Source organism: Falco naumanni, chromosome 7 (genome assembly GCF_017639655.2).
Source record: "Falco naumanni isolate bFalNau1 chromosome 7, bFalNau1.pat, whole genome shotgun sequence".
NCBI lineage: Eukaryota > Metazoa > Chordata > Aves > Falconiformes > Falconidae > Falco > Falco naumanni.
In genome coordinates, this window is record NC_054060.1 from 20,033,565 (window position 1) to 20,061,248 (window position 27,684).

General features: G+C 38.0%; 1 protein-coding gene across 1 annotated transcript in view; it reads left to right on the top strand.

The window, feature by feature from the left end:
• The window catches only part of TJP1 (tight junction protein 1), a 198,656-nt gene continuing 170,972 nt past the window's right edge, over positions 1-27,684 (top strand). The window contains exons 1-2 of the mRNA XM_040600239.1: positions 1-395; positions 3,282-3,432. Coding sequence (XP_040456173.1) covers positions 53-395; positions 3,282-3,432 — 494 coding nt within the window. The 5' untranslated portion in view covers positions 1-52. The remainder of the gene's footprint in view (positions 396-3,281; positions 3,433-27,684) is intronic.

Here is a 27,684-nt window from a genome sequence, read left to right on the forward strand (position 1 = left end):
CTGCACAATAAATGCAGAAGTAGAATTTTCTATTTTCTATTTAAATATCAAAATGTTTGGAAGAACAGCCAAGTCTTGGTTTTATAACTGTGCAAAATCTACCAAAAGAGAAAATGAAAACAGGAATAAGTGGCTTTCTGAAATCCCAAGCAATCAGAGAGAGAAAATACTGGAAGAGCTGGATGTGAACAAAGTGCTGTCATATTTGGTTTACAAAAGAGTCTTTTCCTTGGAGGAATACAAAGACATTTGGTCTCAGGAGAGCTACAAGAAGAGGACGGAGTATTTTTTACATAAACTCTCTTTAAAAGGCCCAAGTGCTTTCTGTGCTTTTTGTTCCGTTTTGGAGGAGGTCTGTCCTAACTTGCTGACATGCTTTCTCCTTGGCTACGAAGGTAAGGTCACTGCTCTGAAATGCTTAAGTGTATATTGGTAATGTCTTGGAATCCTTTGACACTAATAGTTATTTGCTATAATTAGTGTTTACTTTCTCTCTTGCACTTAAACAAGAGGGACTATTTGCTGTCTTTCTGGTTCTTTCTTATAAAAGATAAAAGAATGGGAAAATTTATTAAACAATTGTATGTTGCCATTATACCTTGAACATTTAAACTGGTAGCAAAATACTGTATCTTATCATTGCTGCTAGTAATGAATGAGAGTCTGATCGGGAAAAGGATTCCTCCCAAGTACTACTGATAACAGCGCAGAAATGTAACACTGCTCTTTTACTTTCCTTCCCATTTTTGGGATATTTAAAAATAGATTGCGAAGCTCTGTAGGCATAGTGCCCAGTAAGTGATGCCTCTCACGTTTGTTTTGTAAGTGACACTATTTACTATGCCTCTCTGTAAACAGCTGCATGAAAAAGATTGCATGGCTTAATATCAACAATACAACTGAAGGCAATCAAAATGTTATTTAGACACCGGGCACAATTCATACCTACTTGAGAAACAATGTTTGACTAGATATTAGTAAAGAGAATATGAAAAAGAATGTGCGGCGTGTTTACAATTATTTGTGACCTATTTTTATTTTTTGTGTCTGTTACATTCCAAGTTTGAGTCTTGCAAGTCAGCTGGAGTGTTCTCAGCAATGACTGCAGGGTTGCGCTCAAAAGATTATACACAGAATGTCCTTTTAGATTTTAATTGACATAGTCATGTCTTTCACCAATCCGTTCAGTAACAGATTTATAGACCTTAGTATTTACAGCTATTTATAAATGAAACCCACTGAGTCTGATTACTGTATGATTTTTAATAAGTTAAATAAGAAAAATTAAAATCTAAACCCATTTTGACCTTTAAAATAGCTGTAGTCTGGGTCCTCTCTTGAAAACCTGATTATTTTTAAAATTGACAGTTAGAGATCCAATTACTCAGGAAGGCAACAGATATTTTACCATCATCTACTTACGAACAGACGCCCATTTTGTGTATCTGTTCAAGTTCGATTTACAGTACAGTTTTATGGCAATCACAAGAAAATCAAAGCAGGTTCACAAATGTTGTGGACTTTAATACATATAGAATGTACTTTGTGGACAACCACAATACCAAAAGGTTACTTTGAGCCTCTTTATGCTATCATTTTTTAAAAAAAGCATACAAATAAAAATACGATACGTTATAAAGCCAGGTTTTCCGGGTTATGCATTTTGGAAGGAAGTTTTGGCTTCCTCTGAATTAACTGCAGAGACAGCGCAGGGAGATTTTTATTCTATACCACTTCAACATTTGATGCGGGGGCCGTCACAGAGCAGTTTTAAATCTTGTGGTGGGCGCAAGGTTTGGGGCACAGCACTGTTACAAAGGGCGATGGCCTCGGCAGTTGGGTGCAAGTCAAGGACTCTGTCTCCCTGACAACATCATCGCAGATACAGAGAGAAAAAGAGAAAGCCAATGCTGCACATTTCCCAAAGAGTAACGGATACTGTTGGAACAGCGTCCCCAATCCATTCTGTCTGTCTGTGCCTTGTGTCGGCAGAAAAACGCCTCGGGCTGCCTTAGCTCAGCCACTATTACACTCTCTCCTCCTTCCCCTCCCCCAGCAGCACACATCAAATGTGCAAAGCTAGTTTTAGAATCTGTTATTGCTAATAATAATCCACTGGATAGCAGGCAAAGAAAAACACATGCTAGATATTCACATCAATTCATGCACATAATCTGTTTAAATTCACGCGCGCGTATGTTGCAGATTCAATTAAATGGATTACGCATTATGAGTTTTTATGCATTGTGGATTTTTATAGATTGCCTTTGATAAGCCCCGCTACAAGGTACACAGAAAGGTATGATGGAAAAGAGCACTGTTTATTATTTCAATTAAAATGATTTTCTTTTCCACCCCATAAAAGCCAATTGATAGGACAAAGGAATCAAAATGGAAGGAACACCGTCTAGATGCATGATGAGTAGTTGCTGTGCCAGTGCTACGTGGCTTCCCCACGCGGCTGCGGAGCCGCTGGGTGCCCTGCCGCCCGCTGTACTTGTTAACAAGACTCTTTATGGCAGGCTGGCTGAGCATGCAGGACAGAATCAATCCCATTATTGATCCGCTGGGTGTGCAGCAGGGGACAGTTTCTGCTTTCTGGACCCGCCTGCGCTGGCAGATACGGGCACTTTGATGTGTTTCCATTGTCTTCATGCCCCCTAGAAAGCAGCACCGGCCAGGTGCGGGAAGCGTGGCGTGCTTCCAAAGGTCACTCTGTCTCTGCACGAATGTAGTTCACTGCAAAAACCTTAAACTGTGCTAGTGACATGTGGCCAGTGAATGTGCTGTTGCTTCTGCACAGTTGATTTAATGCCAATTTGAACTCTTTTTGCCTCATTATTTCCAAGAATTACACCCACAGCAATTTAAGGGGTGTTATAGCAGTGTTTGTTCGTCAAGACACTAGTGACTTGATTCTTCTACTCTTCTAAAATTCTCATCCTAGTACAAAGCAAAGCTCCTTGTGACTCCACGTGGCTTTTACTTGCCCGTATGACACAGTAGGAAATAATTCTTTGTTGGCCAGGCAGGAGTTTATATGGAGTAAGTATTTCAGGTTTATTTCCAAAATCCCTATAAATTGTCTGACCTGTACCTCTCAAACCCATCGGAAATAAAAACATGGAAACAACTTTCTTTATACAACGTCAAAAGAAATCCTGTTTATCTAAACCAGCTGCTTACCCAAATGCAACATCACAGGCAGAATTACATCAAATTGTACATGTTATTTTGAATCATGTGCCAGCTGTTAGAGAAATGTCTTTGTTGTTATCCAGACCGTATGCATAGACGTGTCCCAGCGTTATCAGAGCAAACAAAACTGAGGGCTGTATCAGAGATGGAGCCGCACGAAACCTGTCAGATGAGTGACCAAGAAGGAAGCCCTTCTGCTGAGGAGCAACTCAGTCAATCATTCAACAAATACAGGTTAAAATTATCAGTGTCATGATGTCTTTAATGATTTCCTGTCACTTAGTTTGGGAAGTACACCACTGATGCTTGCAAGAAATTTTCCATTTCATTTGCACCCGATTTTACTTGGCACTTGCAAGCTATGATTCTATTTCGTGTAACGAACATCTTTTGATGCTGATGAACGCTGGGGGTTGCCTCTGGTCTTTATTATGGGTATTCAGTAGTGATGTAATGCGTTGATGACACTGCTAGTTTTCAGTGCTCAAGGACCAAGTACATACGTAGAAGTACATTTTACCCATAAACTTCCTGGGAATGTGAGAGACAACCTATGGTAATATCACAGTTCCTCTAATTTTTGTTTATATTAAGAGGAACAGAAACTGAGGAAGACCTGTGTAAGAGCAGCACGTAACTGGAGACGTACTGGGATTTAGGTCCCTGCTTCAGAGATTTCAACCCAAAAGGAGAACACAAACAAAACTTTGGAAGTCCTAAAATGCTGAATTTTATGTAGCTAGTATTCAGTTCAGGCATTTGCCGTTGGGTGTATGGAATCATGCTTTGCTTAATTCAGTAAGGAATCTCACTGAGAATGGACTAGAGCTCTCAGTAGCTCGTTAGTTGCTAAGAAATAGTGTAGGTAATTTACAGATATTCAGCTAAGACAGAAACTTATATCTGAGAAAAAATGCCTGAAAAGTAGTGAAAAGCTGTACTGCTGTTTCGATGTGTCAGTAGCATATAAATAGTAAATTACGAAGCCTTAACGCCTTTGCATGGCTAGGTTAGTTTTGTTAAGTTTCAGCTACGGACTGGATTACAGTAGCTTGTAGAAGTGTAGTAAAACTTAATGACTGTGAAGTGATTGAAAAAATTGTGGTCGTAAGAGCTTAAGTTCATCTTGAGTAGCAGTGAAACGTAAATGGTAACAGAATAGGCAGGAAGATGATACAATACAGTATAGGCCCAAATGGTACAGTACGGGCTGATCCATGGCCACAGCTAACGACATCCCAGTCAGAACTCTTTTCTCCATATACACTCACAAGAGTTCCAGGAGACTTGCAGTCACTCTAAATCTGAGTATGTGTTGTTTGGCTTTAAACAGATTAATTCTGTAGCACCGGTCCTGTAACATCACAAGACAATTCACTTACAAAACCAAACCAATTAAGAAGAACCACATTAAGAAAGCAGTAGGCAAATACGAGGGCTTTCCTGAAGCCAGTCTATGCTGGAAATACCCAATAGCTCTAAAAAAAATCAACCAGATATCACAGAGCAGGACAGTATCAGTAGCTGTGGGATCAGGTAGTCTCACTGTGAGACTGTTACATACATTCCACCTGGTAAGAAAGCATATGATGTATCAGTCTTGCAAATACCCCGTAAGAGGAAAAAAAGCTGCTGGGGCTACACTCTCCCTGCAGTGTGTCAGTGTTCAGTGTGGAAGCCGATGTAGCCCCAGAAGTCACACAGAAAGAAGGGAACAGTCACCTCTGCTGGAAACAGTGAGCTCAATGAGAAGCCAAACGCATGTGCAATAGCACACAATTTACTTCAACACCAGTGTCCTGGAAAAAAACACACCCTGACAGCAGGTTAAAAAAGCACCAGTCTTCCCACACCACTGTTGTACGCTGACACTCATCTCCTCCATCCAAGAGAAAAATATAATCAGTAACTGGGTTATGCTAGTTTCCCCATAAGCGCCTCACTTGGGTCAAACGCCAGAAAGACAATCTTACACAATCAGCCCGGTATTTGTGGAGGAGAGAGTCTGAAGTGCTTGTAAAATCCATGAAAATGACACCCCCACTTCTGAAGAAACAATATAGCGGGAAGCAAAGCCAATGTGCCACCCCCTGTATCCTGCACAGGTTCACACAGTACAAACCACAGCTGCAGGGCAACCAGAGACAGAAAGTATCCATAAATACAACAGAGCACGATGACAGGGTGCAGAAAGACAACCAGAAATACAGAGATGTAGTTAGAAAAGAAGAGGCAAGCATGAAGAGAAAATGGGAAACAGCTTCACTGCCCTTCTTCCAGTATTTGTAAATATTCTCAAGCATTTGTAGAGTATTTTTCCCAGTGACAGAAAAATGTCAGTCACACAGACATTGTGAGGACAAGAACCTTTTGTCTCTGAAATAAATGACAAAATTCCAGATGATGTTAGTGGGACTGTCATGGTGAGCTAGAATACTTTGATGATACAGATAATAATAGATGTTACACAATTATATAGCAATTGTAAGGCTATGTTTTTTTGTATTTGTGTTTATGTAAGTTATCATAGTCTCGTCCCCGCAGAATAGACGGACACATACTTTACATGTCTGAGAAGAGCAGAATCACCTCAGTTCTAAATACGAAGATGATCCAGTTAGTTAAGAGTCAACCAACTATAGCCGTTGCGTAGTTCAGTCAGTAAAGCACCTTGGGCAAAAAGAAAACAAAGTTAAAAGGTGTGTGGGCTCACACTCAATTTTTCATTCCAAGGTGAGAGCCCTAATAAGGATACCCTGCTCTAATCTCACAGTTTCCCCGCTTGAGACAGCTCCAGCATTTTTGATGAATACAGTAAAAATGTGATCCATAACACAGGTGAAACTGAGTAAGTTCAAGGTTTGCATATTGTGATTTGGTCTAGGACTTCACAGAGCAAGCAGCTTGTTGACAAACACCCGCACAAAGATGCCAGACATAAGTACCATACCGTGTATCTTCTGCAAATCAGTATTAAGGATATGGTCTTGGTCTGGTTTTGGATCAGAAAATTTTGTCATTGGCTCTGTTTATTGTCCTCTCTGTACTTTCTTTCCCAGAATACCATCTCTAAAAAGGACAATCTCTATTAGATAAGTGGATAGAATTATAGGTTGGGTCAGTAATTGCCTGAATACATTTCTTTTTTTTTTTTTTCTTTGCTTCTTTCTTTTATCTCTGAGGCGTCACTGGACATTTCATGTTGGCCCTGTGAAAATCATGCAGATGACATAAAAGAAAATAGTTAATTAATTTCCTCAGGCTTTCTTTTTTCTCCTCCAACAACAGGTTTTATTCTCTTCTTGATTGAGAACTACAATGCTGAAGCAGACAACTCTCAGCAGCATTAATAGTACATATATGTGTTACTTTCTCATGTATTAAGAAAAGATTGTGTCGCAATGTCTGTCAAATAAATTATCAGAATAAGTAACATCCAAACTGTGAAAATCAGATACTATTTTTACAGTTGTTATAACACAAGCCATTTATTCTCACACTGCAAGCAACAAGAGATTTTTGCACACAGCTTTTCCATTTCCATGTAAATGGATTATGTTTGCGTGTATACATGCTTTATAGTGCATGTAATTAATTTGTATTTGAAGTCTGCTTTATGGATTTCACACTTATGTTTAAAATTTCAGAATGGCTCAGTTCTGGTGTAGAATATACCTTTCTTTGGAAATTCAGATTTGGAAATTTGGAATTCTATCGGAATTGTATTTTACAGCTCTCAGCCAACATTTTCCACTGGGAACAAAATCTTAAGTGTGGCAAAATTTCACTGCTAATTGTAAGTCCTGTGGGAAAGGAGACAGTCACTGCTTTGCTTTAGACAATAAAAAATAAGGTGTATAAATTGTGCAAACAGTATTTAGGAAGAAGTGCAGAGCTAAGCCACAGCACCATATTTTTACAATTCGTTTGGATGGCCATATATCTGACACCTCTAAACACTGCTATTAATTCAGGAATTAGAATGTTTATGGCATTTTGGCATGCATTTTGTGTTGCTTCAGAAACTTGGTAAAAGCACAGGGAGCACAATCCAAAAAATTAAATTCAGGCTTAATTCCCAGCACTGTTGAGGACAAAGACCCAATTATCTGACAAGGCACTATAATCTAACAGTCACAAAGGAATTACTTGTATTTTTCTCTAAAATGGCAATCTGATGCTTATAGACGTAAGTTTCTGTTTTACTTCTTACTCTTTTGTCATTTAAACATCAGATTATGTATGTTAGGCTGAAAAAGATAACGGGCTGGCTAAGTAACTACGACATATTTTTTTTCTAACAATAAAACCCATGGAGTTACAAAGAGTATTTTCACACTAAGACAGGATGACTGAGAAGATGTTACAGCATCAGGCTTACTGAATGAATGTAGTAAATTGGCCTTGTCTCATTTTTCATACCCTTTGTAAAGTAAGAGTTCAGAACTTCCTTAAACTTTTGCTTTAGAGACAGAACTTACTTTTCTTTGCAATGAATACTCAATGAAATAGTAACTGAAATTAAAAAGTCTCAAAAAAGCAATGTTTGATTTCAAACTGCAAAGCCTTTTTTGAGGACCTTCTGGTCCTCAGTCAAAATCACAGGATTCAAACAGCTGTGTCCGAGAAGCAGCTGGGTGCACAAGCCAGGGATTTAAGTAGCCTTGTTATATTTAGATTTGCAAGGTTATACAGTGAGCTACTAATAGCTATTAAAAATAAGTTCCTTCCTTTGCCATAACAATAAAATCAAGCAGCAGCTCTGCAGCATTTGGCAGTTGATACCCAAACCTCCAGGGGACCAGTCCCTGATAAGTCCTGTTCAACGTGGCCACTAGGTGGGACTACGCCACAGTGCTTGGATTCCTCCGCTACCGCTGGAAATCATTCTGTGAAGGATTATTTAGAATTGTAACTATAGAACATTTAGTAGTGGCGATTTGTTTGCCCAGTTTTCCTGGCCACGATACACACAAAACACACAGAGGCTACATAAGGGATTTAGAAGCATTTCTTGGTTTGATTCACTAATATCACTTAATTAGCCTACGTTCCTTACCAACCAATACAAAGGAAACTATGATGTTTCAAAGCATAGTGGCAAATACTGCCTTTCCTTCATTGCATGTGGTAAACAAAATACTCTTTCGGAGTCTGTGCTCCCCAGGCAGGAACAAACGGAATCCAAATACAAGCCCATGAAGAGTACAAGCCCAAATCTGGAGATAATTTGCACACTACAGGAATTCGGGGATAATTCCTTGCTGTCTTGGAAATGTTCATACCCATGTTCCATATGCAAACCACGCCACTAAGGGCACCATAGTGGTAAATCAAGCACATGAAGTGCAAACTGAATAAAACCCGACAGTTGTTTCAACATTCAGGTTTTACCTGTTTTACTAACTGTTTCTGGTATACTCACTCACTTCCAACAGATTATATATGGTTCTTTTTTTTGCATGCGTATATGAAACCAAATCATATTTCCACAGGCTTTCTACTCTTTTGCTCCACACTAGACTGTTGCATTGGGTCCTATCTTGTTGGGTCACAAGGCTGCGTACTGTTAAACTTCCTTTGCTCTAAAACACTTTGTCTGTGCCCTGATACGTGCCTTTGGCACAGACTGTTGGCGTCCTACCTCCCACTAGAAGTTAGATTTCTGAAGTTTAGTCTTTCTTACATGTAAGACTCCATGTATTAGGTCACACGATGGGGGATCTATAACATGGGGGGCAAATTGCGTGGCAGGCAAAGGCCGTAAGGCTGGACTTCAGGTAGAAAAAGGCCCTTTCAAAAGGACCTCAGTGAATCAGCATCCTGGCAGAAAGCACACAGTCCTCTGCTGCTGGGACATGCCAAATAAGTCACTCCCTTCCCAAGCAGCGTCAGGCACAGAGGAACCAGAAGTTGTAGATTAGGTTGATTAGCCCTAGCTGTGTGCAGGACTCCACTGCAAGAGGCAGAGCATAGCACCTGCCCATGAGCATAGTACTGCCCATGATTCTTAGGCATGAAGCCTGAGCTAAGGGATCACGTAGCTCTGTAACACCCTCTAGATCCCTGCTGAACACCATCATTGTGCCCCCTCCCAAATCTTCAGCCACAGGGACAACACAGAGACAAGTCATCAGTGGAATTCTGCAGGGGATTGCTTCTTCTCAACCAACTCAAAAATTGATTGGAAAAGGTCTTAGCAGTGATGCAGAAAAGTTTGCTGAGGATACGCATTTGCTCAGTGTAGGAAGTGTGAGAGCTGAATGCATAAAACTGTAGATGGGCCTTAAGACTAAGTGACTGGGTAACAAAATAGCAGAGGAAAATTAGTGTAGATAAATTTGAAATTATGTATGTGGACAAGAGTGTTCTTGGCTTTATAAATAAAGTAACGAGCTCTGAGCTGCCTGTTATCACTCAGAAGTGAAAGTTTGGGACTGTGACAGATAGACTCATAAAAACACCAATTCAGTGAAGGATAGCAGTCAAAAAATGCAAATGTTGGTGACTTAGGAAAGGAAAGAAGAACAAAACAGGAAATATAATTATGCCAGTCTATAATGCCATGGTTTGCTCACTCCAGGAATACCATGTGCTGCTCTGGTGCTTGCATCTTCAAAATGTTATATTAGATCTTTAAAAAGTTGAGAGAAAGGCAACGATGATTGAACGGATGGGATGGAGTGGTTTCCATAGCAAAAATAACTAAGCAGGCTGGAACTCTTTATTCTGGAAAAGAAACGGCTTATGGAAGGGGATAAAAAATGAAAAAAAAAAAGGAGACAGTGAGAATGAAAGGATAGGAAAGGATAGGATATGCAAGTCTTGGAAACAAGGCTGAAGTAGGGTACACTGACCGTGACAGCACCCACTGCTTCTAAAAGGTGTCCAAAGCGTGGCTAGGTCCTGCCTAGCTGTGCTTTGTTCAGCGACACAACAGGATAAGGAAACAGAAAATCACTTCACAGGAAGTTGGATGCCCCTTGTCAAGCTTCCCCCTCTTCCTGATGGGATGAAAAGCCAGGACAGGCTGGCAATGGCAGTAGGGCATTGGCAAGGAAGTCCTCCAGATTAGAAAGTCCTTAGATGTGCCACTGTTCATTCATTTTTTGTTAGTGCATAATTTGTAAGATGAATGAAATCAACCAGCCAACGGAGGCAGGCAGTTCAGAGTAACCAGAGGCTCCATCCAAAGGTGGAAATGAGGGCCACTGTACTTTTAGAACATGTATGGGAATGCAGCAGCTAGCGCTTTACAGACACTACACCTTTAACTCCCAGTAAACACCAAATGTCCGTCCTGTATCAGGCAGGATTGTCATGTTTCTGCGACTCATTAACTCTCAATATTTAAACAAATGTGTAGGGAAACTGAAATATACCCATTTCTAATGAGATGCCTTGAACTATGAACAGGAAATATCATCACTGAAATCCAGACATGATAGCCTTCAAACATCATTACAATTTCTTACCTGTAATCATCTTTACACTACTGATGTAGCAACTCTGGTGTAGAAATCTAAAGCAGCATTCCAGTCAACCCTCAGTTCTGCCAATGCCATGCAGTGTTTTTGAAAAGCAGGCTTGTTCGTACCCTGTATTCTTTACAGATCAATTCTCTCTATTCTAAATGGGAATTAATTCTAAAAGTAGGCTCACAGCCTTAAATGATACTATTCTTCCTTCTCCCTCCCAAACTCCTATGTTTTGGCTGGGGAAAGAAGTTGGGAGGATAGGTGTATACATTTCTGTAAAATGGCAACCAGGAAGGAAAAAGCGGAGCCTGGTGCTCTTGTTTATTCTACCTCATATTTTCCTGCTTCCAAGGATTTAGAGAAGTAGTTAGTCCTCAAAAGAGCTTCTAAGGATGTGCTTGGTATGGAAATACAGAACCCCTTCGTGAATGGTCATGTTTTTCTCCACATCTGAATGGTTCAGAGTGGCATTGAAAACAGAAAACAAATCCTGCCTTCCTGATGAAATTTACATGGGAAGAAACTGTAAGAGAAAATTCTCATGGATTATGCACCTCCTTATAGTGGGTATTCTGCAAGAGAGGATGATATATTGAGCCAATGCAATCAAGGATCAAGAAAAGCAGGAACAGCCATTTCTTGCCAGCAATTACTGAGACAAAACCTTGAGTGGCTTCCTCCAAACATCTGCTACTTGGCATGCCCAAGTCATTGCCAGTATTACTGCAGTGAGGGTGCCATCCCTAATTTTGTGTGTATTTTTAGTGCAACCATGTTTTGTAAACTGGGAGCTAATACAGCAGGTAATATGCATATAGAAAAGGCTTGATTCACATTATGTCTAATCCCAAATGTTTATTGAGGTTCAAGAGGATTAGATTTTGATGAACCAAGGGATTGCACCGGTTTGCTTCTTTAGCACCTGGTATTTTTATGACATGCATCAACAATAACAATTAGTGTTGACATACCTAACAATTGTTACCAGTTAGCTTGTGGCTTTTGGCATCACAGCAGTCATGTCAAGGTCAATTTGTCCAGTAGCATTGGTTTATTTGACAGGAAGCTGCTCATCTCGGTTTGGAACCTGGAACAGAGAAGCCACAGCTACAGTCAGCAGTAGAAAGAAGTGTTAAGGAGAAATAAAGATGAGAAGAGAAAAGCAAATAAAGGTGTCGGACCAAGTGTCTTTCCCAAGCAATTTTTGAGATTTCCATTTTAGAAATACCATAAAAAGCACTTTCCAGCCTGCTGCTGGAATTTCTTGCAACTGTTGGCACATTAGCAGTTATCAGATACTGCAGTTAATTGTACTGTAAGTATAATAAAGACAAGATTGTTTCTTCAGTAGCCTGCTCAGCTCAGGGTATTAACCTGCATTTTCATCCACATAAATTGTCACTTCTGTAAACTGCTAGCTTTGCAACACCAAATGTAAAATATGACAATTTCGAAGATATTACAGATAACTAAAAGGCTCGTCTGACTAAAGTAGCAGTTGCTTATGTAAGCTAACTACACTTCTACAGAATTTATTTTTTTTTCCATAAATGATACCAACTGTGGTAACCATTACCATAGCAATGCATTATGCATGCTTCCTGACACAATATCCCATGTCTCAAAATATCCAGACCCCGGTTATCTATTCTCCCTGGATTCTGCTTGCAACAAAGCAAGCAAAAGGATGAGGGTAGCTTTTGGCCTTAAAAAACATGTTTTCTGATCTTTGAATTTCCCTAATTTCTGGCTTCTACAGTTAATTAGTGCAGTCTCAGACTGCTTATTTTTGGCTATTCTTGGCTAGGAATGCCCAAAAGCTTGTTCTTTGTGTCAGAAAGAGCCAGAGTACAACAGTAATCCAGCTAAATACCATACTCTGGAAGCAGCGATGGGGCTGCTATATGCATAATAAGCCATCTCTTCACCATCCAGAGAGCCTTTTTGTATTGGGTATGCTTCCTGGGTTCACTGCATTGTGATAGTAGCCCAGATACACACAAGGGGATCAGGTCCTCCAGCTGCCTGGCCATCCAGCTGGCCACCCAACGTTCTTAAGACGATTCTTCCCTTCTATAATGGTTTCCTCTTATGAAAGTGCAGGGGTTCTGGTGAAGATTAAAAAAATGAAGTGTGTGTTTTGAGAGGGGATACGTGTGAGAGGAGATGGACGTAGTAGTGTGCATACCCACCCTTACTGTGTTGATCAGTCACTTAGAATATGCATGTATTCTGGCCATAACTTCATTTACACTTAACCAGTCCTTGGGTAAGAGACCATAACAAAATGACTGCATCTCAGTAAAAACTTCTCACAGAAGCATTCTGTCTTAAGACTTGGCTGTACTTAGAAAGATTACCTCTCTGTAAATTTACATCTTCTTTGCTACAGCTCTACCCCAACAGCACTGAATCATAAAATTGCCATAAAAATATTTCTTCTGAGAGTGCTGCTGGCATACCCTCTGCTTGCACACCAAGGAAAACAATGTTTTAAATTATATGTAGTAGCATCACTTAGACCTTTCTGTCACAGCAGTACTTCCATAAAGACACAGTTAGATTGTAAACACTTCTAGGTCGGAATACATGTTTATCAGTCTCACTTGGGAACTCCAGGCACTGAAGTCATACAAATAATGCTAGCAACAATATTACTGAGAAACAGGTACTCAGTTTACGGAAATAAAAAATTAGCATTGCTGTTGCTTTTGATATCATTCATAATATATAGGACATATTGTGTATATGTACACATACATATTTGGAAACTTTCGTGTTGGATATTGCATCAATAATCACATGAATCTCAGCACAAAGTTTTTAGAGTTCTTGCAGTGAAAGTATATGTAGGTGTTTACTGTGCAAGCTAACGATTTCTCAAGAGGCAGAGAGCTATATGCACAATGGCTTAAAGCAGCATTCCAATCAATCAAATTACTTCTTTTTCCACTTCTTTTAGGACTGAGCTATAAATAAGAACTTGTACTACCCACAAATCTGGAAATAAAGCAAAGCATTAAACTTCAACTACCTTTTACACAAATACCTTGACCCTGATGCCCATTCTTCACTACACTGTTAAATCTAAGTGGAATATTGAACACACATACACCAGATTAAAGTACAGGCACTGCAATCTTTAGGATGTTTTACAAAGCCAAAAGAAAACTGACAAATGCAGACACAGGATTATGAATTGATTTTAGAAGGGATCCAATAATTTGTAACCACTGTCCAATCTCAAGATTCATTTAATGATTTTTGAGCAAGCTGTACATTAGTCTACACTGGCAATGCAACGCTTGTACAGAAATGGCCCAAATAAATTTTCATTAATAGCTCAAAGAGATTATTATCTTCTACTTACACATTTTTCTTTATGGTGCATATGTCACAGCCATATACATGATCTTGAATGCTTAGATTCAAGACAGTTTCTTTACACAATAAAGTCTGCCCATACTGTAAGTTTTTATGGTAAATAGGGATGAAGATTTTTACCTCCTGATTAACCTCATTTGTTGACATAAGTAAGGATTTGGGAAAAAAGTCCTAGGGTAATAACATTCAAGTTTTGGTGTTTCATTAAAGAGTTTAGCTTCAAAAGTACTGCTTATATTTTAGAAGTCTTACTTTACTGGCGTGGTAACCATGATGGTTTTATTCATTGGTTTGTCTGCTCATTTATGGACACAGTTATATCTGAGATGAATGGAATCGCCTGCAAGTTAATTTGGCCTGTTATCTTCTAAATTTATAGTTACCATGGAAGAAAAAACAAAAAGCACTTGCCAGTAATATAGAAAGCTCAGTACAAACTGATGATTGGTGGTCTATAGTAGCCACAATATCAGGGTGCAGAAAGAATCCACTGGAAAACTCGCCTCTGTAATCCTGTTCACTGTTCTTTTTACTCTATCCCAGAAAAGAAATTAAAAAATCCATAAGAGCAAAATTAAAATTATTCAGCAATATATATTATTAATCTAATAAGCAAAGATATCTTTCTATGTGAGTTTGAAAAAAGGGACTGCTTGATTCAGACTAGAGAATAGGAAAAGGCAAAAGGTAGGTAATAGAGGATACCAGCTGAATTTTTAGAGAAGTTATATCAAGAATCCCTTTCTACATTTTGTCCTGAGACAAGAAAAGATGGACTTTGAAAGGACAGAGAACAGAACAATTAATATTATTTTTAACTCTTTTATCAAAATCATAAGTAATCAGTAGAATCATTGCCACCAGACATGACCAAAATAATTAATTTAATGGGATTCAGAACTGCATTTTATTTTTGCACAGATAACAGACACTTCTATAATCTCAATAACAGTAACTTTAATTTCCCTATCATATTGTAAACTCACATCTAACAGAAAAGTGTTTAGAAGACACATCTCCTAGAAAGAGTTTGCCCTTTCTAAAATACAAAGATAAGGAAGCTGTGGTAACACCCTGTAGGGTGCACCCTATAAAGTCTATGGGGCTGGTGCAGGAAAAGAAAATCTATGTTGCTCTGTGCCATGTGCATTGCTTTACAAGAAGACTAAACCCAAAAAACAAGTAGATAAAAAATGATGGCATATAATTGACCATAGCCTACCCCATACTTGCCAAAATAACCCTGCAGCGTTACCTGGAGAATTTCAGAATGCAGTGAATCCTCATCTACTGGTTCTGCCTTCTATCAAGATTTATGTTCCACTGTGCCAACTAGTCCCATGGCTTCAGTAAGACACAATCAATCAGCTATTCCAGGAACAGTTTGGTCCTCTATGTGCACTGGTTGCTCTCACTCCTTTTCTTCTCAAGGCAACTTTCTCCACTCTGAATACAAGGAGTAACATAAAAATACTGATTGGAAGTTTCAGTTCGTTTCTTAAATTTATAATGTCCCTAGAAACCACTGATGTGATTTTAGACAGAAAATAAAAATACTTTGACTTTTACCACATTATGTTCAAAAATAGTATAAAGGTTTAAATTAGTTATTTAATGTTAAAAATTAAACACTTTTTGCCCTAGCACTACTGAATTTTTTTTATTTTTTTTTTTTTTATGATTTAAATACCACAGAATATCTTAAATATGTTTTCTGATAGATCTGGGGCAGCAAATCCCTTCTGGACATTTATCTCTGAAATTACATTGAGAGGAATAAACAGCTGTCGGGAATATAAATGCTAACTCATCAGAATGCTGACTCAGTGCTGTAGAAATCAAAATATGTTCATACACTGTGGAGATAACATGTCATACACCAACTAGTCATATTTTATGTTGGACAATCATAAAACCAGTTGAACTAAAATGCTGGACAAAACTAGGGAGCAGAAAGCAAATTATAAATAGGGGAAATGTTAAGGTCCCCGTGAAGACCTGCCCTATGGCTGACAAAATAGTAACTATCAAAGCCAGGATTTGTTACCCTGTCACCTTCAGTGGCTACAAACCTAATCTTTAACAAGGATTATCTCTTGAATCATCATGTGATTACAGGCCCCATTCTGCTTTCCTTGCAATTAACAGAATTTATTAATTTTGTGGAAGCAGGATGGAGCAACAAATGGACAATCATTCTGCAACGCCATGTTTATGCTAAGCATCCCAATAGACATTGGTTCAATTTTGTCACTAAATCTGAGTTGAATGCTAGTGACTTTTTGTACTAACATTTCTTAAGTGGGGAAATGTGTTGCAGGAGAAAATGTATTTTACTAAAATATCTGATGTTCTGCCAAGAGATGTGAGAAGATTTTATTTTCAAGTATGTTTTGTTCTGGTAATAAATTCTCTTAGGAAAATAACTGCTATCTAGGCATTATTTCAGGACTTCTCATCCAGATGAAATTTACCTTTGACACTGTGGGTTAACTATTTTGACTTCAGTTGAAGCTCTGCACTCTGTAGCAAAGTCTTTGGTTCAGTCTGGAGTTTTGTCAAGCAAGTAATGACCTGGACTAATAGCTTGCTGCATGTTTTCTGGTGGAGTAAATTACCCTACATTTAATGCACTTCTTCCTTAGCATCCCAAAACTGTATATACATGTGAACGCATGTGTATTCCTAAAACCATTTCTACAGTTGCAGATTTTCCCTTTCATATTTCTTTACTGGTCTGCATCTAACTCTTGTGCCAGACATATGCCTTACAGAATTCAACCTATCTCTTATAAAAGGATAAGTGCCTAGCTGTCTGGATATATGCTATGCCATAGGTCCTGCAGCAATGCTGCAAAGGAAGAATTTGCTTTTCAAAAGTATGACCCTGGGCATTACTCAGCAATGATGGCTGTCAAAGGGAAAGAGCAAAAGACAGCAAGAAAATGTCTTTTGAAATATGACATTAAAGCTAAAGACTCTTTCCACTGAAAAAATCCCCACTGCTCTGCCAAAAGATAATCTAAAAGCAGAAAATTTTAAGCACTTCATACAATGAACTCTTTCTAAAGATAAATGATGATAGAATACAGGTTTATTTCTTAAAGAAATCAAAATTCTCATAAAGACATACTAAAGCATAGAAGCACAAGACTTCCGTTTTTAATTTTGTAACCTCAAGCTTAATTCCTTCATTAATTTCAATGCTCCAAGCAATCAGGATTTCTCAAGCCAGAATCTTTCCAGGCAGCAGAATTTCTCTGCTGGCCTCCCAGATCCTGTGGCATCTTTGTCATGGCTAAGTTATCACGCAGTTTCACAAGGAAGCCCCAGGTTCTGCAAAATCCAATCTAGAGGCATTGGTTTATTGCCCTAGGTAAAGTAGTCTTGTTTCATAAACTGAGTGAAATTTGCCTTGTACTGGCATGTTAGGCCTTCTGGTTCCAAATCATCCAGCTGTTACTAATTTGTTATGTAGCTAGTATCTCTTTGTGATGTATGATCTATGAGAAGCCAACTTTTCTGCATATTTTTATACATCAACATGCTTAATAACCTGTAACATATAAAATACTCATGCAGATATTATAGAACAAGACTGCAACTTGGACCTATGTAAGGCTTACCAGAGCTTATTGCTTTTGGTTTGAGAAATTACTTTGTCAAGCGTATTTCTGTCATTAGTCCTTGGACGTATTTTGTTAAAAATCTGTGAGGCAGCTTCTAGTTACTTTAAAATAACTACCATAATTTAAACTTTTGACTTGTACTTAATATCTTGTGTCTCTTCAATTAAAAAAAAAACGTAGCTGTATGTCCCTCCATTTTATTTTTTTTCTTTTGTCTTGCAGTAACCTTACATGAGAAAAATAAAAGGAACTTTTTCCTTATTATAGTCCTAGATACAATATCTGTCATCTTTCCCCCTAAACTTCCTGGCTTATGAAAGATTTGGTGGTTTGGGAGGACAGTTATCTCACCCAGACTTTCACATCTGGCACCAATATCAGCACAGATCGGAAGAATCTGAAGCAATTTAACCTCTCTAATTCAAACTTCTGTTGAACAGCCTTTCTTCGGCTGTTCTACTTCCAAATTAGCTTAGGATTTCTTATGTCATGGTAGTTCTAATCCTGCTAGTTAGGGACATGTTATCCAGTGGCAGCCCCAGGATAAGATTTGCACCTTAGCCGCATACATTCTTTCTGCAGAACCCAGAGGAAATGAGGGGTTTATATTTTTATTTGGTATTAGCAACTTCATTTTCATTGCTGTTGTAACTATAGATGGGATAGTGGATTATTTCTGAAATGGGATTTTTACCTTGAGTAGTCCTGCCAAATAAAACTTAATTTATCCAGACTTGGCCCATGGCTTCAGATTCTGTGGTTTAGCTTTCTTGTTTGTATTAACAGTAAGCTCTGGATTTGCTACCAATCTCACTGAGACTTTGAAAGGCTCCCCTCCTCAGAGCTCTGACGGGATTATACAATTCTCTTCCATCTTTCCTCCTGACTTTCTCCTGCTCCTTTAATTTTCTTCTTGCAGTCATGAAAATATAGACGTTTCATAAATTTTTCACATTTCCTAAACTTTCTCTTGTGAACTTTCTGTTCACATTCTCTATGACGAGTTTATTCCCTATCCCTTTGTTAACCTGGTCTCTCCCAGGAACATACATCTTGGGGAATTTTACCCTGCACAAGAGCAGTTAGTGACAGTGTCTAGTTTCAGCTTCTGGAGCTTCTGTTTGGAACTCTGGAGTATGCAGTAATGAAGCCTGATTAAGTATGGTTGGAGCTACGTGATATTTCCGTACGATAAATACAAAAATTGAGCATTGGTCCATTTGCCATCTTAAAGGTCTTTTCCAATCCAAACAATTCTATGATTGCCATGATTCTATGATGATTATTTGGGATCAACTCCTCAAATAAATCTGGCAGCTTAGATATTTGCTTCTTTAAAAGTGACTTGTCTTTAAATCCAATGAGTCTTTTAAATAGAAAATAGGGTTGATTCTCACCTAAGGTCTGACACTAAATTTTTTGTGATAGCTCTTTTTTATATCAAGCAAACAAAACTCCATTTTAAATCAATGTAAACTCTCTGAGTAATAGGAATTTTAAGAGTGCCAGTGCCGCAGGATAATAAAAACCTGGCACAGAGACATTGCTGTCATGAGGAAATGTTAAGTTGTTGCATTAACTAATAACAATAGATGAATGAAACAGTTTGCTTCCTTTTCTTTGCTGCCAGCCTGGTAGACTGCAATTAAGTTCTCTATTGCTGGCCAGGTTGAGGGTTTTATTTTTGTCTTATTTGCTTATATGCCTGGTTTGCTTTTGCCAATACAATCCCCATTCTATTCTTAGGTCTCTGTAGACATCTCCCTCTAAGTGTTACACTTGTGATAAAGAACAGTGTCGGAACAGCCACAGTCTCCCTTGGGAAGCATTTGATCATTCTTTTTATCTGGATCACTTAAAATCTTCAAAGACCAGCTGTACCTGGGTATTAATGCTCTTTCAGAACCATATGTTTCCCTTCTGCATAAAACCCATGTAAGGGGGACGCTTACATAAAAATCTTGCTGCAAATTATTGCCGCATGCTCCTTCTGTGAGGGATAAAGGATGAGGAACAAGCAGGAACAAATGATTTTAATCAACCCATGGAAGACATAAGAAATCCTATAGGATATTTAAACATGGCTACATCTTCCCCTTGCCTTCCTCCAGCACTTCCCCAAAGCAATGGGAAGCACTGCCTGCAAATTCCCCATCTATTCAGCTAAGTAGAAATATATATAGGCAGCTTTCAGAACTAGGCAGAGCTGGGTTTTCCTTGATGTGTTCTTCAGTTACAGGACTGAAGACCTTATATATGATGCTACCTTTTGCTACACACAGCACACAAACACATGATGGTTGCCTGGTAAAGGAAAATTGGATTATATATACATCTGTCCCACCCTGAGGCACTGGGAAACATATTCTACATATGACTTTTGCCCATTGGCTTCCTCTACTTTGCATGAGCAAATACACCATCAGTATTAGTAGACATAGAAAAATAAAGGCAATATGCACCAGGCAGGCACAAGAGGATAATTTAAACTGAAGTTCAAACTTGTTTGATTTCTCGGGTCTTTACCCCTTTATATTGTTCCCTTTATCCCTTTAATATTGTTCTATTCTTGATGTGAATTTCCTTTTAACTTTACCAAGAGTAATTACTGAAACATAGGTAAGAGGACGTGTATTCCTTCTACAAACAAATGTGAAAAAAAGGAACAGTATCTTTACAAAACACCTGTAAACCTTGTTCACATGAACAGTGCTCAATGATGTGTGTACCATTAATTATTAATAAGATTACAGAAAATTGGCGTGTACAACCAGGTGGTGGAACTCTTCTTTTCTCTGGGCTGACAAAGGTACATAAAAATAATTATATGTACCACATTAACTAGCATTGTCTGATAAATACAGTGGAGTTACAGAACGAAGGAATAATATCTGGGGAGGAGTGAGTTTGCTTCTTCTGGTGGCTGGCTGTATGTCAAATGCAGAGCACAATTTATAAGTAACTTCAGTGCTGCTGCTAAACAAATGGAAGACAGCATTGTCATTCTGTGTAGGTGACAGAAGATGAACTTTGTTGTTTGAACTTCCAATAGACTGCAAAGAAAAATTTAGGTTATGATATTGGAGGGGGAAGCGTCAGAAAAGGAAGCATATCAAAAGCTAACCACAAACTCTGTGAAAATGTCTCAAGATGCTTCCATGTTGGGCTGGCAGAAGATGAAACCTATAGGGCTTTCATACAGGTCGTTTCCTTACTAGCCTTTTTCTGTTTAATGTTAGTTAGAAAATATATGAAGAACAAGAATGTGTGTTCAAGGTGTCTTGATAAAAAATAGCAGAAAATACTCCCTTCTTGTTCCATCTAGTGAAGGCCAATTGAGTTCAAAGGGCAAACAGCTGGTGGCTAGAATAAAGCATGCTAATGAGATTCAGAGAGACAGACTGAGACAAAAGGTGGTAAGAGTATGTACTGTAGGTTATAAGTAGTGGTGGAATGATTTTTAAATAATGTTATATATCAGAGAAGAAATGTTTGTCACTGGTGCATGTTAGGTGTGTTAACAGATAAACGTTATTTGTACAGTAGTATGACAATGCATTTGTAAAGAGAAAAGTGGTATCTATCAAACAGACGTTCTTTGTACTGTATACCTATGGCAAAGAAAATGCAAATTCAGTCTTAAGATTTTGTGAAGGTTCAGATAACTCCCGTAGCCAGCTCCCCCAGAAATTCATCAGTCTCTCAAGGTTGGTGTTATTCATCATTATTCCTTCAGAGAGGTTCGTATAAATTTGAAGATGACAGAAACGGGAATGAGATTCTATGCATTATATTTAATTTAATCATACTCACTCAGATTCTTAGCTATGACCTTGAGTTTGGTTGTACTTGTAATATACTTCACCAGAGCGAAGCTGAGCTTCTGGAGCATCGGATTTGTCAGGAAATGTCAGGTGTCTGCATCGAGTAGGATGCAGCGTAACTGCGAAATGACATTGGTACTATCCTGACTTTTAATCCATCAAAAGAGTAAAATTCCCTGCAGCCAGAATAGCATTGGAATGCTTATATAGAACTTCTCTTTCTTGCTACTGGACATCTCTATCCCACTGCTATGCTGGATAATCTTTCTTAGTGTTTTCCATCCACTGGGAATTGCTGGGATCAAAGCTGTGTCAGTCAGTTGCACATTTTATTCTGGTAGACTAGCACTACATTGTCAAAATCTACTGAAGTCAGTGGGAATTGAAGGTATTTAGCACATTACGTGATCAGATAAAAGGTGCAGCGCAATGCTAAGACAGATGCTTTCAGAAGCTGCACTAGAAGAGATCATTTAACACAGATCAGAGATGTGTTCACATGAAAATACTGGAAGGCAAGAGCAGAGACTACTTCTGTTCTGTTCACAGTGTAGATACCACAGTAATAACATTTCATTAATGCCCAAGACAGATGATATCTATGTTCTTTGCATAATACAATAACCAGAAATTATCCATTGAAAGGAGGGAATCAATACATTGTGTCCCACCTTCATCTTTGGCTTCAGGTTCACAGGAAACTTTCCCTCTAAACAGCTGCAGAGCTTGTGACTTATTGCTGCTGTCACAATGATGTGCACAGATCACCAGACTGAATGTGTTTTGCAGTGACTACTTGCAAGTGTTGGTATTTTTGCTTTGTTCCTACAAACACTATGTCTTCTGTTTTCTACAGAGATCCGTGCATTTTCTTTTAGTGTTAGTGTACTCTGGTACACATTCAGATTGTCAGTGCTGCAACAGGGTATCTCCAGCCACTGCGAGGTCACTCATAGTAAGTGCAGCATCATCACTTTTGGCTACATGAGCAGATATGGAACTTGATTTCATTATTTCTATTTGAATATTCACTGCTATTTATTTGTTCTGGTGCCCAGTTGCTGCTTTTTTCATTGTATTTGTTTGTCACTAAGGTCCAGGCAAAGTTTTGGAGGAAGAATATCACACTAGATTCGTGTGAGATATCACCTGGTTTTCTTCAGGGAAATGCTTTGAGCTTCTGTAGTATTTCTATCTTTCACTCGGGAGTGAGATCAGCGGCTGTGTACTCCAACTGCCTGGACAGTTGGCTTGAAGATAAGTGCAGTGGGTTTGAGAGTGTCCTTGCTCGTTATCCACTAAGCAACGGTCTTTTTTGTGTGTTCTGGTTTTCAAATCTCAGTAGTGGTGCAGATGGTTCTGAGGAAGAGTTTGCACTACTGCAATAAAATGAACAGATTTGCAGAGATGTTTAGGGTGCCAGGAGAGCTCTCTATTTATGGCTTTTAGTTAATGTTCAAAATTCGTCCTTTGTACATTACTGAGGAATTTTCACAGAATCAAAAAGTAAGGTTCTTAAATAATAAACCTCAAAGCTTTATTTTCATTTTTGTTGCATCCTCCCTTGCTGCTCCAAAGATTGGAGAGCCAATGAATAGCTCCCAATCCCACCCCCCCACCCCCCAGTGCTGAGTAAGAACCAGACAGTTTCATAACTGCTTGGGTGCTCTTTACATGCAGATGGTAGGTAAATTGCTTGGCTGGCAAGAGCGCAAGTGAGCTCTCAAACCTGCTAGTGTGTAATGAGAAAAAAAGGTTGTAGGTTATACTGAGAAGAGTAATTATACTGTAACTGTTAATATGGTGTATGCTGTCCTTGTAGCAGTGCAGATCACAGCATGACAGATCTCAGGACAGACACTATCCAGGTCAGCTCCAGGAAAACGCTCATAAAAATATTGCTCCCAACTCTCACCAAAACGCGTGGACTAACCTACACTAGCAGACCCTCACATGGTATGAAATGGTGACTCCAGTGTGGCCTTCTTATTTTATGCCAGCTGAGTGTACCTGCCCCTAACAGGATCTTGCTTTTTCTTTGGATGCTCCAAGCAAAAATATGAAATAATAAGAGGTAACCAAATGGCAAGGACAGAGTGTATTAACATACAACTTCGTATCTTTTGCTGATTCATTTTTAGAATATGTTAGGAAGTATAAATATTTCAGTATTAGAGAGTACTAATGTGATGACCAATTTTAAGTTAGATGAATAAAATCTTGTACAACAGTATTGTACATGCTTTTGTTACTTCAGTGTCTAAAAACAACCAAGTGAAGCTAAACTGATCAGAAAAACGGTATATAAACTGCCGTAACAGCAAAAGGTAATCTATTTACCTTACCAGACAAAATCTTAGTAGTGCATTATTTACTTCACCCTATTCTTTCGCTTAAAAACTACCAACCAACCAACCCAAACACACCATACCACACAACTCAAACCCAAAACTGCGCTCTGTGTTAAGGGAAGAATAGTAATTTGTTTAATTCTCCCTTTTCCCATTTTGCTATTCCTGTGTTTTCTCCAGGATGTAAGGCCTTATGCAATTTGATAGTGTAACATCAGGAATGCCATAAAGGCAGTTTTATTTTTATACTGGGGCAATTAAAAAAAATTGGTCTACTCACAGCAAATTTGGAGCCAGATCATCTATGCCAAAAGTAGCAATAACTGCATTGTATAAGATAAGCTAGAATTGATTGTGTCTTCTCTGAAGCTAAGGACAAAAAATTGCTTATTTGTTATAAAAAATCTGGTTTGTAGCAAGATTGTTGATCTGCACATGGATTTTTATCGTTTATAAATAACTTACTGGAGTCTGGAAAACTCTTGACACCAGTTAGTGAAAGAACATAAACGACTGTAAATCCCTTATGTAGTTAATGAAGTAAAAAAATACATGTTTGATATTCAAAAATACCTGTATCTGGAAAGAAGATGTCTTTATTCTGTATTAGATGATTTTGAAGGAAACAAAAGAGAAAAAATGTTTTATATGCTGAATTTCCATATTCCTGAAAGAATGAGCTCCAGTTGTTCAGTTTAATGACATATTTAAAATTTTATCACATTATTTTATTAACATATTTTATATTAGTTTGAACCAATGTTTTCAAAGTTGAGCAAGAATTTGTGACACCCAGTCAGATACATAATATACTGTCTGAAGCTTGGCTCTCAGAAATGTAAACATTTTTTAACTTTGGCTTAGGAGTTCCTTCAAGCTGCTTTTTATCTGTCTTTTATATATGTACGTGTGTGTGTGTGTATATATATGTATATTAATATTTATATACGTAACATCCCCACCCGACTTAATAGGAGGGCTTTATCTCCCTGAAATTTTACAAATGCTACCTCTGCTGTTTTCTTAACATTAGAAAATAAGTGACTAAAAGACCAGATCTTGCACATTCTTTACAGCATGAATAAGGTTTGCCTTGAAAATAGTCATATTGGATCTTTGAAAATTTTGTAGATGCAAACTGTAACCCACTACCATATTTTGAATCTTACCAGATCTAAAATCTGGTCTCCAGTAGGATAGGATACCATGTCACTACAGTATGGCACAAGCTGATTACTGATGAAAGCAAAAGGGACATCATAGGAACCAATCCCTCAACCTGTTGTGTTCAAGCTGATTTCTTCACCAGGTGTAGTCCCAGATACTCACAGAAATAGTTACCTGCAGCATCAAAGCTTTTGCTAGTAGGCTGAGCTATCATTTTTGGTTAGCTTTTCATTTTTTTAATTCCTACCTGCTAGGCTTAATGTGTGTATCTTCAGTTTTATGATCTATTAGGATGTCACAAGGGAGAGGTATACAATAACAGCATAATCACTTGGGAAACACATCTGCAATCTGGACCAAAATTTTGTGTAGGTTTCCCTACGCTGGAGTTACAGGAACATTTGGTATATATTGATAAATATTGAGCACTTTTAGCCTTAAAACCATAAATTCAAATTTGATTCCTTCAACCACATTGTAAAATTCTGTTTAACACTATTCTATCATTTATACTCTGTTTAAATTTTATCTTTTATTCAGTCAGGACAACGAAATGTGTAGCTTGTAGTCCTTCAGTTGCACTTCTCTCTGTCCCAGACGAGTAATACTTGACTATTACTAACCCTTCTGGGTTGAATTGTTTGATTAAAGTTTTGTAAAAAAAAAAAATAAAATTGATTAAAATCGGGCTTAGCGTGATTAAAAAAAAAATTGAATAACTAGCATAAACAATATTCCTGTAATGAGCTCCACTAAGTTTTTTGTGTTCTTTACACGGCAGATAACTGTATACTTGCATCTAACTATAGTAAATCCTATTACTTTAATTTTCATTGTACTGGTAATCTGATTAAAATAGTACAGCATTAACAGCCATACACATTGCAATGAGAACAGCTTTCTTCCTGAAAGTTAAAGATGTTATTTTCATATTTTTAGTAAGTGTGCAAATATACAACTAAACACACAACAGGCTTCAACTAGGATTCTGAACAATTTCAACACATTCGTGAAACATCCAGCTAGCCTTCAGGCTTTATCTCTCATGGATGTGGAAACATTCCTATCAACATTTAATCAAATATATTAATGAGACTAAATAAGGGTCTGAATTGCTACTAATATACAAAATGAGGCATGCATATAATTTTTGGCAGAAGAAGCTCCTTAAATTTTAGTAAGATTGCATCTCATTTTGATCTATTTATCCCGATGTGTAAAGCTACCATGCACAGAACTCCCTGTACAACTACAAAAAAATGTAAAGGAAATACAAGGAAGTAGTCTTTCTGGACAACTGAGTACAGCCTTATGAATTGGTCCTCATTCACGATTTTTCACAGTGGTTCTATAAAATGTCTAGTACAACAGTTCAGAAATACGTATTTTTTTCTCAGCCTCCAATATTCTAAATTTTTGGTTTTTTGAATTCCACACCCTTGCTTCAGGAAACTATAATTATCCCCTGCTTCTCACAATCTTCCCTTCTCTATTAAATATTTTGTGCTTGGAGGCTTCCCCATACGGCATAAGATCTAAAAATGAAAATGAAAGCTATTAGCGACTCTACATGCCAGAATGACAGCAAGGTTTGGTCACACCTCACCTCAGAGTTACATACTCTCACAGTTCTAACAATACACTGTTAGCAAAACTAATTAATTAAATCTTTATGTACTGAGATAGTGATGTGTTGCAGATGCAATCTATTGCTTAGAATCTTTTCTGGGAAGTGATGTTACTTACGCTTCTTTTTCTTTTGCATCTCACATTGAAATTGTATGCTTGGTGATTTCTTCCCTCCAGTAGTTTTCTACATGAATAAGCCGTATCAGAAAGCACTAATGGAATTAATGCATATGCCTATTTTTTTCTACATTAAGCTTGTTTTATCCTGTGCGAGGGTCATGCTTGTCAGGCATAATGTGATATTTGGATAATTTTGACTTAAGGTTTTTTCTTCTTTAAGAGTAAAATCTTAGAAGTACAAGTTTGCAAGAAATGGGTAAATGTAAAAGTACTGGATAGTGGCAGTACAAGTCCACTTTGTTCTAGGCTGAATCCTTCACTTCAATAGTATTCTTATTTTTGCAGTAACCTAGATTTGATATTAACAGTATAAAGCAGCTCCACATCAGACCTGGTAGAACAGCACTGACACTATTTGAACAGGCAGCCATTACTAAATAGCCCTGACCACAGTGAAACAGGGATACTTGCTTGCAAGTTTCTGGTAAATATTTTAATTGCTTAATCTAGCAAACTCTTTCTTCTTGATAATCCATAGTCAAATAGAAGTTATTTATTCTGTGAAGATCTTCTTCTTCTTTGAAAACATGGTGAACATTCTTTCATTCAAAGAAAAATTATTTATGTCTCTACTTTGGCAGCTCAACCGAATGACCAGGATAAACTGTTTCAGACAACCCAAGTTAGTTCTAAATGACTGTCAGTTTAATACCATATGCACTTAGACCCACAGTGTTCTGCCACCAGTCAAGCTAGCTTGTCATGAAGACACTTCAAAGAAAGGTAGAAAAATTCCCCTTTTGTAGATGGTCAATTGTGCAGTAAAGTGTGACAGGAAAATTTCTTTGAGTTTTTTTTTATTTGCCTTTTTATGATGGTACTGTATGTATCTATAGATTTTTAT